The sequence below is a fragment of the Eucyclogobius newberryi genome, unplaced genomic scaffold (genome assembly GCF_026437365.1).
Source record: "Eucyclogobius newberryi isolate DKJ021-1_F unplaced genomic scaffold, fEucNew1.0.hap1 SCAF_20, whole genome shotgun sequence".
NCBI lineage: Eukaryota > Metazoa > Chordata > Actinopteri > Gobiiformes > Gobiidae > Eucyclogobius > Eucyclogobius newberryi.
In genome coordinates, this window is record NW_027315835.1 from 27,628,464 (window position 1) to 27,644,903 (window position 16,440).

The following is a 16,440-nucleotide window of genomic DNA, read 5'->3' on the forward strand; positions in this document are numbered from 1 at the left end:
TGTCTGATTGGCTTTTGTGATCGGGATGGCAAAATAGAATTTTGGGTAAAGTTTAGACAATTTTGGTAAAACTAATTTTTGACCTTCAATGTTAATTTAAAGGTCACTCTGTAGGGGGCGCTATCGCGGCCATTTCAATTTTGTCAGCCTAAACTGGTCCAAACTAGAAAGTTTAACAACTGATTCAAATTTGGTCCTAATCGGACTTGTTTTTATCAAATGGGAGCAATTTTTAGATCTGCAATATTTCAAAATAAGTTGTCCAACTTTGCGGCTGTGCCTCACACAGACCGTAAAAGGTATCTCAAAAAATTGGAAAAATTTAGATGCCCCACTTGTCCAGAGGACGTCCGCCGATTTTGAAGTCGGTGGGCAAAACGCCCTAGGAGGAGTTCGTCAAAGTTTGACGTGAACAAAATGGCTAACACAGCGTGTTTTCATTTTCAAAGGAAGATGGCGGCCATAGGGTAAATCTGGGGGCGTGGCCACAATAATATTTTTTTTTTGTCCTCACGAGAGGAATGTGTGTTCCGAATTTCGTAGCTCTACGACAAAGTTGACCTCGGGGCGTCTCCCATAGGCGCAATGTATTTTGACTTTTGTCGGTGGCGCTGTCGCGCCATTTTTTAACGAAAAAAAAAATGGCCCAGAAAAAACAACATTTTTCGCCGATTCTGAATTTTGGGCAAAGTTTGGTGAGTTTTTGAGCATGTTCAGGGGGTCAAATTAGAGTTCAAAGCGATGAAGAACAAGAAAAATAATAATAATTAAAGCCGCAAGCGGCATCCAACGGCCCTCGCGGGCCGCCGGCCTTCCGACTCTGCGCTTTTGACTTGATAAAGATGGCGCCCTTATTGTGTGTTGAATAAAAAAAGAACTTGACAGACGGCGACACATTGGACATGGCCAATCCAGTGCAAATGAACACAAGTGTCAGTAAAATTTGCTGCGCCGCCGCACAGAGACCGTAGCACTTGGAACAAAAATATGGATAACTTTTGATGCCCCGCTTGTGTAGATGATTTTTCCCAAAGTAAAGCTTGATCGAGCTATTGCCCACGGAGGAGTTTGTTAAAGTGTGAAGCGTAAATGTGAACATTTCAAGGATTTGGCGTTTTTCCCATTTGTGACAGTATATTTGCAGCTCCACGGCACAGAGACCGTACCACTTAAAATCAAAATATGGATAACTTTTGATGCCCCGTTTGTGTAGATGATTTTCCCCAAATATGAGCTTGATCGGGCAATCGGCCTAGGAGGAGTTTGTTAAAGTGTGAAGCGTAAAAATGTGGTGATTTTAGAGATTTCGCTGTTTTCCCATTTCTGACATATATTTGCGGGTCCGCCACACAGAGACCGTAGCACTTAGAATCAAAATATGGATAAGTTTTGATGCCCCGCTTGTGTAGATGATATTCTCCAAATATGAACTTGATCGGACAATCGCCCTAGGAGGAGTTTGTTAAAGTGTGAAGCGTAAAAATGTGGTGATTTGAGCGATTCTACGATTTTCACATAAGGATAACATGGGATGTTTCTGTCAACGCTACGGTTACGCCGTACAAAATATGACTTTGGCTCTCATACTTTTATGATCAGGATGGCAAATTAGAATTTTGTTCAAAATATCATGTCATTTGGAAAAACTCTATTGTTTATAGGCCACTCTGAAGGCCAAATAGTCAGAATTCTGGGAAACGTTTGCGGCTCCGTCGCACAGAGACCGTAAAAGTTATCCTTAAAATTTGGATAACTTTAGATACACCACTTGTCTAGAGGACGTACACCGATTTTGAGGTTGGTGGGCAAAACGCACTAGGAGGACTTCGTTAAAGTGTAAAACATAAAAATGTGGTAATTTGAGAGATTTTGTGGTTTTCCCAGAGGGATAACATGGGAGGTTTCTGTCATCGCTACGACTACGGCGTAAAAATTTAGGCATTTTTGTGATTGGCTTTTGTGATCGGGACGGCAAAATAGAATTTTGGGTAAAGTTTAGACAATTTTGGTAAAACAAATTTTTGACCTTCAATGTTAATTTAAAGGTCACTCTGTAGGGGGCGCTATCACTGCCATTTCAATTTTGTCAGCCTAAACTGGTCCAAACTAGAAAGTTTAACAAATGATTCAAATTTGGTCCTAATCGGACTGGTTTTGATCAAATGGGAGCAATTTTTAGACCTGCAATATTCCAAAATAAGTTGTCCAACTTTGCGGCTGCGCCGCACACAGACCGTAAAAGGTATCTCAAAAAATTGAATAACTTTAGATGCCCCACTTGTCCAGAGGACGTACGCCGATTTTGAAGTCGGTGGGCAAAACGCCCTAGGAGGAGTTCGTCAAAGTTTGACGTGAACAAAATGGCTAACACAGCGTGTTTTCATTTTCAAAGGAAGATGGCGGCCATAGGGTAAGTCTGGGGGCGTGGCCACAATATTTTTTTTTTTTTGTCCTCACGAGAGGAATGCGTGTCCCGAATTTCGTAGCTTTACGCCAAAGTTGACCTCGGGGCGTCTCCCATAGGCGCAATGTATTTTGACTTTTGTCGGTGGCGCTGTCGCGCCATTTTTTAACGAAAAAAAAAATGGCCCAGAAAAAATCAAATTTTTCGTCGATTCTGAATTTTGGGCAAAGTTTGGTGAGTTTTTGAGCATGTTCAGGGGGTCAAATTAGAGCTCAAAGCGCTGAAGAATATTTCTGTCATAGCAGGAGTAAGTATGCATGATCCATGCCTTCGGCATGGGCTAGTTCACTGTACTTGCCAGGGGCGACGGGGCACCAAACATGCGGGCTGTGCCCGCATGACTGCGCCCGCATGACAGTTGCAACGCTGCCTTCGGCAGCGTTGCCCTGCTGGGGCTCGGGCCTAATAATAATAATAATAATATTTTTAGCAAAAACAATATAGCCGTTTTTACTATAACAACAAATGATACATCGTTTGAAAGCTCTAAGCCTTCCCGATGCCGCCATGGGGTGGAATCATCATTACGAGCGCTTACGCGCTCGTCACTCCCTATTCCGTCGGGATGCCCCGCCCACTCCCCATAGACTTCCATTGATTTGAGCAGATACAAGCATGGCCCATGCCTGCGGCATGGATTCTCGCGTACGGGACGATGCCAGGAGGGTTTTTGGAGGAATGCAGCGCTTCGCGCTGCTGTTGACAACAATTAGTGAATGGGCTACGCCCATTCACTAATTGTTGACTATTTCTGTCATAGCAGGAGTAAGTATGCATGATCCATGCCTTCGGCATGGGCTAGTTCACTGTACTTGCCAGGGGCGACGGGGTACCAAACATGCGGGCTGCGCCCGCATGTTTGGTCAGACAGTTGCAACGCTGCCTTCGGCAGCGTTGCGGGAGCAATAAGCCCTCCCCCTGCTGGGGCTCGGGCCTAATAATAATATTTTTAGCAAAAACAATATAGCCGTTTTTTCTATAACAACAAATTATACATCGTTTGAAAGCTCTAAGCCTTCCCCATGCCGCCATGGGGTGGAATCATCATTACGAGCGCTTACGCGCTCGTCACTCCCTATTTCGTCGGGATGCCCCGCCCACTCCCCATAGACTTCCATTGATTTGAGCAGAAACAAGCATGGCCCATGCCTGCGGCATGGATTCTCGCGTACGGGACGATGCCAGGAGGGTTTTTTGAGGAATGCAGCGCTTCGCGCTGCTGTTGTCAACAATTTGTGAATGGGCTACGCCCATTCACAAATTGTTGACTATTTCTGTCATAGCAGGAGTAAGTATGCATGATCCATGCCTTCGGCATGGGCTAGTTCACTGTACTTGCCAGGGGCGACGGGGTTTTGGTCAGACAGTTGCAACAGCAGGCCCTCCGCCCTGCTGGGGCTCGGGCCTAATAATATATATAAAAACAACATAAGAGTAAGTTTTGGTTTGACAGGATCTCTAAGTAAGAGTTTTCTACTTTTTAATGATAGATTAGAAGGTCATAATTTTACTTTTTGGTTCATGTAAACCCTCAAATTGATCCAGATCAACGTCCATTGACTTCCTGTTCAGTCAAGTCAGGATGACTCAAACATGAATGGAATGAATAATCCATCCATCCTCATTACAACATGACATCAAACATGTTACTCAGTTTTAAAATTACAAATGTTTCCCATTTTCAACTTAATGGAGACTAACTCTCGGCCTTCACAATTGCTGTTCAAAGGGAAAGGATCAAAGCCTGACTTTTAGTCGTCGCCATGACAACGCCATGATTGAGCCTGACCTCGGCACCTTTAAGAGATGTATTATTTCTCATAGAGGAGAACAGACAAGGTGAGAAGTTCCATAATCAGATTCTCCAGGCCAAACACTGCTCACCCTCAGCTTCACTCTCAGCTTCACTCTCAGCCTCACTCTCAGCTTCACCCTCAGCTTCACCCTCAGCCTCACTCTCAGCCTCACCCTCAGCTTCACTCTCAGCTTCACCCTCAGCTTCACTCTCAGCTTCACCCTCAGCTTCACTCTCAGCTTCACTCTCAGCTTCACTCTCAGCTTCACCCTCAGCTTCACTCTCAGCTTCACTCTCAGCTTCCCTCTCAGCTTCACCCTCAGCTTCACCCTCAGCTTCACCCTCAGCTTCACCCTCAGCTTCACTCTCAGCTTCACCCTCAGCTTCACTCTCAGCTTCACCCTCAGCTTCACTCTCAGCTTCACCCTCAGCTTCACTCTCAGCTTCATCCTCAGCTTCACCCTCAGCTTCACCCTCAGCTTCACTCTCAGCTTCACTCTCAGCTTCACCCTCAGCTTCACCCTCAGCTTCACCCTCAGCTTCACCCTCAGCTTCACTCTCAGCTTCACCCTCAGCTTCACCCTCAGCCTCACCCTCAGCCTCACTCTCAGCTTCACCCTCAGCTTCACTCTCAGCTTCACCCTCAGCTTCACCCTCAGCCTCACTCTCAGCCTCACTCTCAGCTTCACTCTCAGCTTCACTCTCAGCCTCACTCTCAGCTTCACTCTCAGCTTCACTCTCAGCTTCACTCTCAACTTCACTCTCAGCTTCACTCTCAGCTTCACTCTCAGCTTCACTATCAGCTTCACCCTCAGCTTCACTCTCAGCTTCACCCTCAGCTCCACTCTCAGCTTCACTCTCAGCTTCACTCTCAACTTCACTCTCAGCTTCACTCTCAGCTTCACTCTCAGCTTCACTCTCAGCTTCACTCTCAGCTTCACCCTCAGCTTCACCCTCAGCTTCACCCTCAACTACATTATTCAAACAAGTTCTCATTAAGTTTTCCAGCGAAAGCAAAAGTGATTAATTTATTTGTTTAGGCTCGTAGCCTTTATTGGACTGGACAGTGTAGCGTGAAATCGGGATGAGAGAGGGAAGGACATGGAGCAAATTGTCAGAGCAGGATTTTAACTCACAAGCTTGCAGCCGGCTGCACTCAGAGCTGGCATGCGTGCTAACCACTCAGCCACAGAGCGGTATACAAGTTTTTTACATGTATATATTAGCTGATGTCATCAACATTAACATTAGCATTTTGAACTACCATGTCCTGTCAACTAAAGCCTATGGGATAAAAAAATCTTTACTTTGCCACGATGCATCAAAGTGTAATGTGGAGAACATGCAAATGTCAGAGGCTTTATGGCTGTTGTCAATTAACAAAAGTCAGAAACTAGGAACATTCTTCGGTGGTTAGGTGCAACATACAACTGTTAGAGTCATTTTGTTCCTCCTGCCACTTTGTGGCGCTGTATGTGTGCTGTGCTGTAATTACCTGCCCTATATGTCTGAAACCGTAAATCAGAGACATTTAAAGGTCCCATAACATGCAAAATCGACTTTTCAGAGCTTTTAACCTTCTTACATTGCTATTTGTGCTTCATATATGTACCCAGAGTGTTTTTTTGATTGATTCCCGCAGTGTTTAGCTATATTACAGACTATCTCCTTTCCTCAAATCTCCAAACTGACGGGCGGTGGGGCAAGACCGCGTCATGACCACAGGCACGCGTCACCATCGCCCCTCCCCCTCCCGCCTGCCGCCTCTCTGAGACTACGTCACGGGTGGGCGGGGCACACACGCGCTCTGAGACTACGTCACGGGTTGGGCGGGGCACACACGCGCTCTGAGACTACGTCACGGGTGGGCGGGGCACACACGCGCTCTGAGACTACGTTACGGGTGGGCGGGGCACACACGCGCTCTGAGACTACGTCACGGGTGGGCGGGGCACACACGCGCTCTGAGACTACGTCACGGGTGGGCGGGGCACACACGCGCTCTGAGACTACGTCACGGGTGGGCGGGGCACACACGCGCTCTGAGACTACGTCACGGGTTGGGCGGGGGAGCCAGATGACTCTTCACAAGGGTGGGGGTGAATATCAAACCAAGCCGTCTGCATTTCCGGGTTGGTGAGGGGGTCCAAGGTCTGGGTGATATTTCTTATGTTAAGGGTGTTGCACAACACTTATTATTATATAGCGGAGCAGGCCGCACCGATCATGTCCATAACTTATGTGAGACATGTTTGTGCACTGCTGAGTTGAATTGTGGAGGAAGGAAAACATTATTTAAAAAGTCATTTCAACTTTAACTTAAACGCCAAAAATTGTCGAGAGCCCAAAAACACACGAAACAAACAAATGGCCTTTAAAGACTGTTTAGCATCATATAGGCTCTGTCAAATTCAAATAAAACCTTATAAAGTCGCTTATCATTGTACGTGCCTGTCAGTCCTTATTGGCCAGATCTTCTTTGTTCTTGCCTCTCTTTGAACCCCACAAAAATCAATGCTTTTCTTTCTTTTTTGGAGGAAATGTCCAATTCCCATTCTGCAAAGGCTCACTGATACGGGATGAGCACCTGAATGGATTTACTGGGTTTCCATAGCAACAGGGCATATCCCATTACCTGAGCGGGCCTGTGTAATCCCCGTGCACCTCCCTGAGTCGGTCTGTTTGCTAAAGAGACCCCATTACTGACACCGATGTAAAGATGGAAGGATCGATATGAAGCAGAGAAGACCACGGACACACACTCTAATTCTTTTACGTTTCATCCGCTTTCAACATTGTTTTTCCACTTTTAGTCATTAAAAGTGACTATGTAACCTTTCTGGTGGAAGGTCATTTCACTGCAATGCATCATGGGTTTCACGTTCATGTTTAAAGGTGTTATTTTGAACTGTTCATTACTATGACAACAGTGTTTCATCACTCTGAAAACCATGTGCTGTTTAGCTGATGTAGCCGAGGGGGGAATCTTTATTTAAATTAATAGTAATGAATAAAAACCAACAAAGCAACTTGAGGGATTACCTGAAAAGTCCAGATTGATTTTATTTTCATAATACAATTCAAATCTTTATCAATCTGAGGTGAGAGATCTTTGATTTTGTCCTAAATGATGATGATGAGCTGTTTTACAAGTGTCAGGGAAACAAACTGATCTTATTGCGTTTCTATTCGAGTTGGATCCGAGGCAACTTTAGACAACGCTCAAAAGCTAAATAAATGATAAATGCACGGTATTATTAGTATGAAAAACAAACCAGTCCCAGTACAAGAAAAGCATTTTAATTACATAGTGCATTAGTTTCATTTGGCACATTCACAAATACATATCCGTAAACACAAGTTTTGAAATTATTATTTTTACGTCCCTGTCATGGCTAATTCTGAATCAGTCACAAGTGTTTTATTGATGTGTAATGTATTTGGTTTCATGCTGTCGCTGCAACATTAAAGACACAGAAGACACGGTGGTCTTTCCTCGTCTCCACCTCAGTCACAGTGAAGACAAGTGCTACAAACACTTCCTCATATTTACTCCTCTTATTAGCTTTTGGGTGACTTTTGTTTGTTTCGTTATTAGGGAAGTCACAATATATTCATTATAGTCACGATTATCATGAGAAATATCAAGATTTTACGATTATTCACAATTAACAGAAAAAAGTAAGAAAACTTTTTTTTTTAAACAATTAACTTCCCCGCTCTTTAATACACCGTATTCATTTAAGAATAAAATGGCCACAAATGGATTAAATAATATAAAAGTATGCGTATTGGCCCATGCTTGTAGCTCTTTTAAGCATTATAAAATGTATTATATGAGCTCCATGGTAACACTCGGGGGAGGGGCTTGAACCGCCATGTTTTTGCCCATTAAAAAAGATCAGCGTCGGTCAGTTTGTCCGCTACCTTTATTTTTGAGTCGGTCAAAACAGATTTTTCCGTCAGTCATTGACCGTGTCTGACCCGTTATGTTGAGGCTTGTAAACAGCTGTTTAGTCTAAGCTAGCATATTCGCCCAGTGCTTGGGGCAGGGTGGTTGGAGTCCATCACTGCTGCTCAACACAAGTGTCCATTTAACACTGTGGGGCTCTGGTGCAGGATGTCCCGCCATCACTGCCCCGATGTGGGCACAAACCTAAACCCCAGGTAGACAGCAAGCAGAGTCTGCAGAGCTTCAATCGTGGGGGTCATCATGGGGTTCATCGTGGGGCGCCATCGTATTGTATTGTCCGTTCGTGTCTAAACAAACATGGTGGATTACAAAGAAAGAATAAAAATAACACAGACTGAGAAACGTCTCCAACTTCTGCTGAGTCAACAATCAACGCACTAAACTCTGTAAATCTGAGGTAAAGGAAGTTATATATTTTGTCTTGAATATTCCGAAAATAATTTGAGAGATGTCTTCCACATTTGAGAGACACGTGACACAAAGTCTTCTGCATTTGAGAGACACGTAACACAAAGTCTTCTGCATTTGAGAGACACGTAACACAAAGTCTTCTGCATTTGAGAGACACGTGACACATATTGTGTGGTGGTTGGAGCGGTTTATGCTTTGAGAGTTTTTTTATGTCCCCTAATGATCCAAATCCAGACCCTTCTGCATTTGATCAGAACGTAAGTCGGAGGTCAGAGGGCAAAGGGGTGAAGTGGGAGACTACTGCCCTCTCTTGGCACAAAATATTAGTCAACACTACAGCAGAGTGGTCAAAGATAAGGCCCGTGGGCCAAATGCGGCTCCCCAGTCATTTTAAACTGGCCCGCAAAACATTTCTAATTAAATGTTTTACTAATTTCTGATTCATATATCATTTTTATTGCTAAAACTACAAGCCCTACAATTATGCTGCGGTGCTAATGTGCTAATAATGAGCTAATAACAAGAAAACAAACGTCTGTGATTATGGCGCCCGTGAGGAAAACTCCAAAAAGTACAAACCTGGACAGATCAGGAGCAACAGGTAAAACACAGGTCAGAGTGTAATAAAGTATGAACATGACAGGATTTAGTCATGTAGTTTAGTTTCTGCTTCTCATTAGATGTTTTCTCTGCTTGATGACCCTTCTCAAACACACTGACATCTTTTACATGACCACGGGATTTGTCTTTGCACATAGTTGCACGTAGCAGCAGTTCTCCAGTAGGAGGACAGGACCTGCTGAGTTGAACCAAGTGGACACTTTTTGGACAGGCAGTGAATTGCATTTATTCAATCACAGGTGTAAAACATACACTGTACTGTGAGGGTTACCTATCCACAGATCTGACCTGTAACTAGGCCTGGTGGGGCCAACTCTCTTTGGAGATATGCCATATGTGGATTCTAGGCGAGGGGTCAGATCTATGGAGTCAAGCTGTCACAGTTCTGCCTTTTGCCCTTTGTTTATCCTCAGTCCAGTTCCATTTTCAGCCCGATCCGGTTCATCTTTTGCTTCCTCTCTTGTTTTCCTGCTCTCCACAGCTGCCTCTCATTCCCTAATCATCCCAGTGTAACCTATATGGTCAGCACTAGATCATACACTCATAACTCACGGAAGGGACTCATTCGGAAGTGACGAATTTGGAAGTTACAGAATCCAATGAGGCCCTCGTGGCGGGCAGATCACATGCGAGGTCGTGTGGCAGAACATTTCCAAATTAATTGGCTCAGTGGTTTGAATCACTGTGTACCATGCTATAGATTTTGGGTTCGACTCCCGCTCCGACCCTTAATTTTTTGTGTGTTTTCCCTTCGTATCCCACAAAAATTTAGGGATTAGGGGTTAAGGTTTAAGGTTAGGGTTAAGGTTAGAGGCTAGGGTTTAAGGTTAGGGTTAAGGGTTAGGGGTTAAGGATAGGGTTTAGGGTTAAGGTTAGGGTTTAGGATTAGGGGTTAAGGATTAAGGGTTAGCGGTTAACCCTATTTTTTAATTGTTTTATTTATTGTGGTTTGGTCAAAAACAAAAGCGCTCAACATTCAAGCACAAAACAAAATGTACTACGTGTGAAGTGGAACAGACTGTGACTGTGATTTAGAGATAATATTATTGCCTGAGCTGCATCAGCGGGACCGAAGTTGTCACTTCCGTGAGTTATGTGTGTATGATCTAGTGCTGACCTAACCTATGCTCCCTCATTCAGTTTTTTCTAGATTGTTGATTAGTTGATTAGTAGAGAGACGGTCATGCTTTGCATTTCTGCCACTGGTTTTTCCCCCATTCCGATGTGCTTGTGGGTACCAGCCTCACTTCAATCCAAGAGAAGGAAGCATCTGGTCCATCTGTCCAGGCCTTCGTCAAGCGCTGCTACAGAACCTGGAAAGAGGCCTGAAACTGCATTCCTTCTCTCAGCACAACGCTGCTCTGCTTCAGCTAACCAACGCCTGTCTGAGGCCCCTGCGTACAATGTCAGTCATATGGTCTGGCTCTCCACTAAGGATCTTCCACTCCGGGTTGGTTCAAAGAAACTGGCCCCTAAATGTATCAGCCCTTTGAAGTGGCGAGGATAGTCAACCCAGTGGCTGTGTGCCTTCAGCGTCCGGGCGATTATCAGAAAAGTGCAAGAGCTCAAGCACAAGGGTGCGCGGCTTCAAATGCATGTGTTTTTAAGAATAGTAACTGGAATAAACCGCCCTTCTCTGTGTTCAAGCCAACGTCTGCTTAACTACAAAGATATGTATGAATTTAATTTTTAAAATAAATTGTGCAGGGTGTACCCTGCCTAAGGTAGAAAATGAAAAGAAATGAATGAAAATAAATTTGCTGCCAATTTCCTGAACCAAACCAAACAGCTACTCAAACTCTCTTCACTTCTGCTCGAGTGTTGTCTTTTCCCTGTCTCCAGACTTTGTGCAAAGCTTATAGGAGTATCTCAGTTTGAGTAGAGATAAGTCCTACACCTAGCTTTATAAATGAGGCCCCTGATCAGTGGAAATGTGAGCCTGTCAGAGTCCGTAAACATGATTTTAATAACACCTGTAATAGAATGAATGGCAGATAGATATTTGAATGTATAGGCAAAGCAACAACATGGAGACAAGCAGTAAAGCAGAAAACATGCTGGACTGGTGGAGGAGGAGATGGATTGTCAGAGGTTTGCTGCTGTGGTAAAGATGAAACGGAGGAAGGTAAAATGGCAGAATAATGAACAGAATAAGTGCTTTAAATTCATGTGTGGTCCATAGTCAAACATGGCAGGCAACGATTGGCTGCAAGGGACCAACATTAATATTTATTTATTTTTGTTCAGAAGGCAATTTCCACACTGTCCTCTTGAATAAGCACGAACATGGTCTCTTTCTAAAACGGCTACAATTCCATTTACGGTCTGCTGCCTGCTGTGATAAAGCTCTGAATTCAATTTAAGCTAGTGGAAAGTACACATACTTATGTGACTCATGACTTTAAATCCAGTTTTATCTTCGGAGAAATCCACACATAAAATGTACATTAGATCAAAGAATATTAAGTCTTTGTGAAAGTTCTAAGTCTGTGAAGAGGAAGTTACTGTGAACTAAGTCAGCTATTACAGGAAAAGATGTGTCCTTGGCTTCTAAAGCTTTTTAGAGGGCAGCTACACAGCACTTTATAATGGCTCCTGCTTCTGTTCCCTCACAGAGACATTTGATGAAAAGCTTATGATAGATAATGTATGAAGTATTTTACAACATGTCTGTTCTGTGTCAATTCAAATCTCACACTTGGGGTTGCACAAAAACAGTAGATCTGTGTAAAGACAACGTAACATTAGGTATTTTTGAAACATAAAATGCTTTACGAACACTGCAAAAGTGCCAATCCAGTACTGAACCAGAAATAAACTAAGATTAAACTGGTACTGACCGGGTCTGAACTAGGGTTCAAAATAGGATTAAATCTGTAAAAAAGTAAATTGCAGACCTGATCAGATTGTTTGGCGGACCTGATCTGGCCCGCAAGCCTTAAGTTGAACAGGCCTGTCCAAGAGCCACTGGCCCTCTTCAACACCTGGTCCCATCCAAGAACCAACCCGGATGAGCCCTTTTTATGTACACGACAGGGCCAGGGATTCTCATGATGGTACAGTCACTTTTGTCTTTCTTTTATTTATTAATCACTCCATTGTTGCAAATATTTACACATGGTTCACACAAAGATTAAGTGTAAAAATACAGCATTTTATTCTAGAGATATGCAAACATTTAAAACTATTAGTTCAAGTACTGTTGATTGCCCAGTTTTAATTTGTATGTTTTCCCCAAACTCACTGAGGAAACTGAACTGAGATAACCCCGGGATATCCGACTACAAGAGATCTGACCTGAGTGCTCCTGTCCACTCGTCCTGACTGCCTCTGACACACAGGCACTCTTTAGTGTGTTCTTTAGGGATCATGTTTTACTCATGTTTTAAAAAGTTAGTGCTTGAGGAATTATTGTCAAATTTTAGTGTGAAATTTGTCCCCAAAAATCATGTTTATCATGTTTAGCCAAACAACAAATTAGAGGAGGCTTCAGCACTCTAGTGAAGAGAGAGCAGTGAGTAGGCAGGAAGAAGCCCGTAAACAGGGCCATTGACTCCCTTCGCGGCAACTGCCACGTCGATTTTAGGCGTTGCAAAAATAAGTTGAATTGAACTCCTAACGTACAAAATTGTGTCATATTTGGCAGCAAAGTTCCATTTTTATCAATACTATTACTGTTTGATCAGTCATTGCTATAATCCTCCCTTCTCCATTAGTTTATGCTATATTTTGAATATTTTATTTCAATTTCTGCGTCTTTGGAATTTGTATTTACATTTTTGACTTTTTGTGCGTAATTTAAGATTTTCTGACACAAATGTTTTTTGGACAGGACGGCAAGAAATAGAAGAGAGTGTAGAGACATTCGGCAAACTAGCAGGTGTCATTTTAAATCGTATTTGCTGGAATGAACAATGAAAAATAATCAAATGAAGCCATAAGGCAATGTGACTGCTGTACCTGTTATATAAGTATCCAGGGGAAAATTCAAACGGAGTGATTTCTGAAGCTCGAAGCAAGACAAGTTCAAGAACAGGATGAATGAAAGATCCGTGAATGAGGAAAAGTACAAATCCCGGTAAGTTTCAGAAAAGGGGAATGTTTAGAAGCTCAAAAAAAATTGTGTTGGCTATAACCTTAAACTGAGCTAAGAAAAGCCATATTCACTGAAAAATGTTTCAAATACAAAGATTTCTCATAATAATGTGCAGGTTCATTCATTAAATCATCATGAAATAAACATGCAAAGTCAATATTTGCCTAATTAGCATATCCCAACACCAGACGATTATTAAAATGACACCATTAAGTTTCTCATTAGCACTTCTTCCACTCTTGCCCTTTCCACTTCACTTCTATTGACCTCCAGCACGCTAATGCGACGTCAAACCAGCTTCCAAAATAGATCCATAATCCTGCATTTCTGCGACGTGGAAACCTCACTGAGGCAGAATACAAATAGCCGAGCCGCCCTTGTCCAGTCACCTCCAGTCGCCAAACACTGCATCAACTCATCCATCACTCCCACGTACAGTCTGGAACTCAGCCAGGCTCAGCTTCACTGGATCCAGCCAACGTCGGACTTGTAGAAAATGGCAGAAGGATTTAGGCAAAACAACTGAGTGACTTTTTCTCATTATGGAGCCCACAATCTGGTTCTGTAAGTATATTCCACATTCATTTTCCCCATAGACTTTCTCTGAATAATAACAGTTTGAACTTGCTCAGGGCTGATCAGCAATGTGTAAACCAAACACCACAGGACATACATTTATTTAAACTTTATAAACTGAGAGACTAATGTTAACGATCAAATGTGTTTTTGGACAGCTGTATAGCCTGTTATGTCTAAAGGGACACTATGTATTTTGTGGAAAATCTTCGGTGTATACATAATTCCATTTAACACAAGCATGTATTTCAGTGAAAGCAATCGTATGCCTTATATAATTGTGCTCACAATTACATACATTTTTGTACTTTTGTTCTGGATACAGTAGTATTTTTGCCACTAGATGTTGCAGTGGTAGTACTAGTACTTTCTTTACTCCAGTAGTTTGTTTTCTTCTGTCATAACTTAATCTAACTCCTCACTATTAAGTCCTTATAAAAGGACACATATTATGCTAAATTGAATTTTTCTCTTTTAACCCTGTTCTAAAATTGTTCCCTCATCAAACTCACCTGGAGTACATTTATCTTCATTCACAGTTTGATGAACCTGGTTAGAAAGTCCTCTCCCTCCGACAGTCAAAAACACTCCATTCTGAATCTCTTTGAAAACTGAAGTTATCTCGATCTGTGACATGACTCTGAGAATCTGCCGCTGTTTTAACTCCATAAATCATCTCCAGACTTGTTCTGTCTAATCACGATCAGTACAACTGGGTTCCAATAGCAGGAAGTAAACAGGCCAGTGTGTAATTCCCACTGCAGCCCGTAGATGGCACCAAAACACAAGTAGTCAACAGCAGCGATACATGAGATGCCAAACTAGACGTGACTAGGAGCATGTTTAAAGGCTAACAACAATACAAATAATGCATAATATTTGTAATTTAAAGGAAATTGTGTTGTGCCATGATCGAATGGGTTTAAGCTGAAGTTTAATATTTATTAACACGTTATAAACACCAACATTTAGATACCAATGATACGGCTGTCATCAACAACTAAAACATGTTTGTGTATCTATATCATGGAGTGTCCAGGAACTGTATGCCCTGGTAAGTCGGCGTGTCCTGCATGGTCCTGAGCCATGTACTGCATCCAGGCAGGGGGAGGGGCCCCGCTGAAGTCATGCCTTCTCCCTGTGAATGCTGTCAAGAGCCTGTACTGCCCCAGGATCAGCAGGTACAATTATCAGAGGAGACACTTGATACTCATTGTAGTAATACTAGAACTAGTCCAGAAACAAATCATTCATTATTGGGACACACCAGTTAATGCACCTTTAATGGTTGAAACGTTCTAAAGATCTATGGTAAAAATTAAAACAAATTCCTATTTACACTATATCCTGAAGTTGTGTCCTTGCTAATACATTTAGGAGTAGTGGGTTCACAGAAGGAATTAACCAGCCGGGCGCTTGCTCAGCACCATATTCCCCACTGGCTGACACTGACCTTGCAGATGCTCAGATGAGGCCTTGAGGTGCCGCTGCAGGAGAAGGAGCTTTGGGACGCAGGGTAGGACATGCTGACTACACCTGTTTCAGTCCAGTCTGTAGTCCGGTCTTAAACCTGTTTTTAATCCTTTTTTAGATTTGGTTTAGTCCAGGAAATGATCCATGTTGAATGCTGGTTTAGACTTGGTTTAGTCCAGTCTGTAGTTCGAGTTTAATCCTGGTTTAGTCCAGTAGGTAGTCACAGGCCGATATAACTGCAGATTTATTTAGTAATGCAAAATAAATAGTTTATAGGAAGCTAATTATAAAAAATGTGTCAGGCTCTATTACTTTTAAATTGCGTTTATTTAGGCGACATTTATTCTAACTCTGCCTTAACAGGGAATTTTAAAGGCTGAAAGTTTGTTTGTAACACTCCTATGCCGGGTGGACACTGACTCCAGTGCTGGTGCGGCTCGGGACCAGCGGGGGTCACTTGCAGAGTGCCCCTTTACACCGGTGCACTGCAGTCCATTTTTGACAAACTGCACCAGACCGTTGCCATCTCCAGAAAAGAGAGTCTTCTTGCGGCTTCTTTCTGCAGACCCGCGATACAGCCATAATCACTTCACAATAGCCAATGAGAGAACAGAGGCAATGTTTACAATGTTGTGCTAGCATTTCACTTGCTAAGTGCTAACAAAAGATCCTCAGATCACAACTCTTGACAAATAATATTCATTTTAGTCCTGACTCTAAACGAGTGTCCGCAGTGAATCTAATCAGCATGTTGTTGTTGACAACAGTAATAGTCGAGGTTTAACTGTCAAGAACCTTCCCCACACCAACACTTTGAAAAAAAATAAGTCCTATGTTGTCCTTGGTGTGAAAAGTTCCCTTTTATTCATGAGTTAGAATGGAGTTCAGACTATTGAAATCCAGTGCTGTCTCAGAGCCTTGAATGGTCAGAACACTCAAACGGGAGCGTCACTCTGGAGCTGCAGCTGCACAACTACATCGCAGACACAACCAAACCACTACACAGACAAATGCAGCTGAATATTGATAAA

At 42.9% G+C, this 16,440-nt stretch overlaps 1 protein-coding gene across 1 annotated transcript; it reads right to left on the bottom strand.

Moving 5' to 3' along the window:
* Positions 1-4,319: 4,319 nt before the first annotated feature.
* On the bottom strand, positions 4,320-15,461 carry LOC140368785 (uncharacterized). Its single transcript, XM_072455843.1, has 3 exons — positions 15,390-15,461; positions 5,755-5,767; positions 4,320-5,230 (listed from the first exon to the last, which is right to left on the bottom strand). The coding sequence occupies exons 1-3, from the start codon at positions 15,459-15,461 to the stop codon at positions 4,320-4,322; spliced, it is 996 nt and encodes a 331-aa protein (XP_072311944.1).
* Between the last annotated feature and the right edge of the window lie 979 nt (positions 15,462-16,440).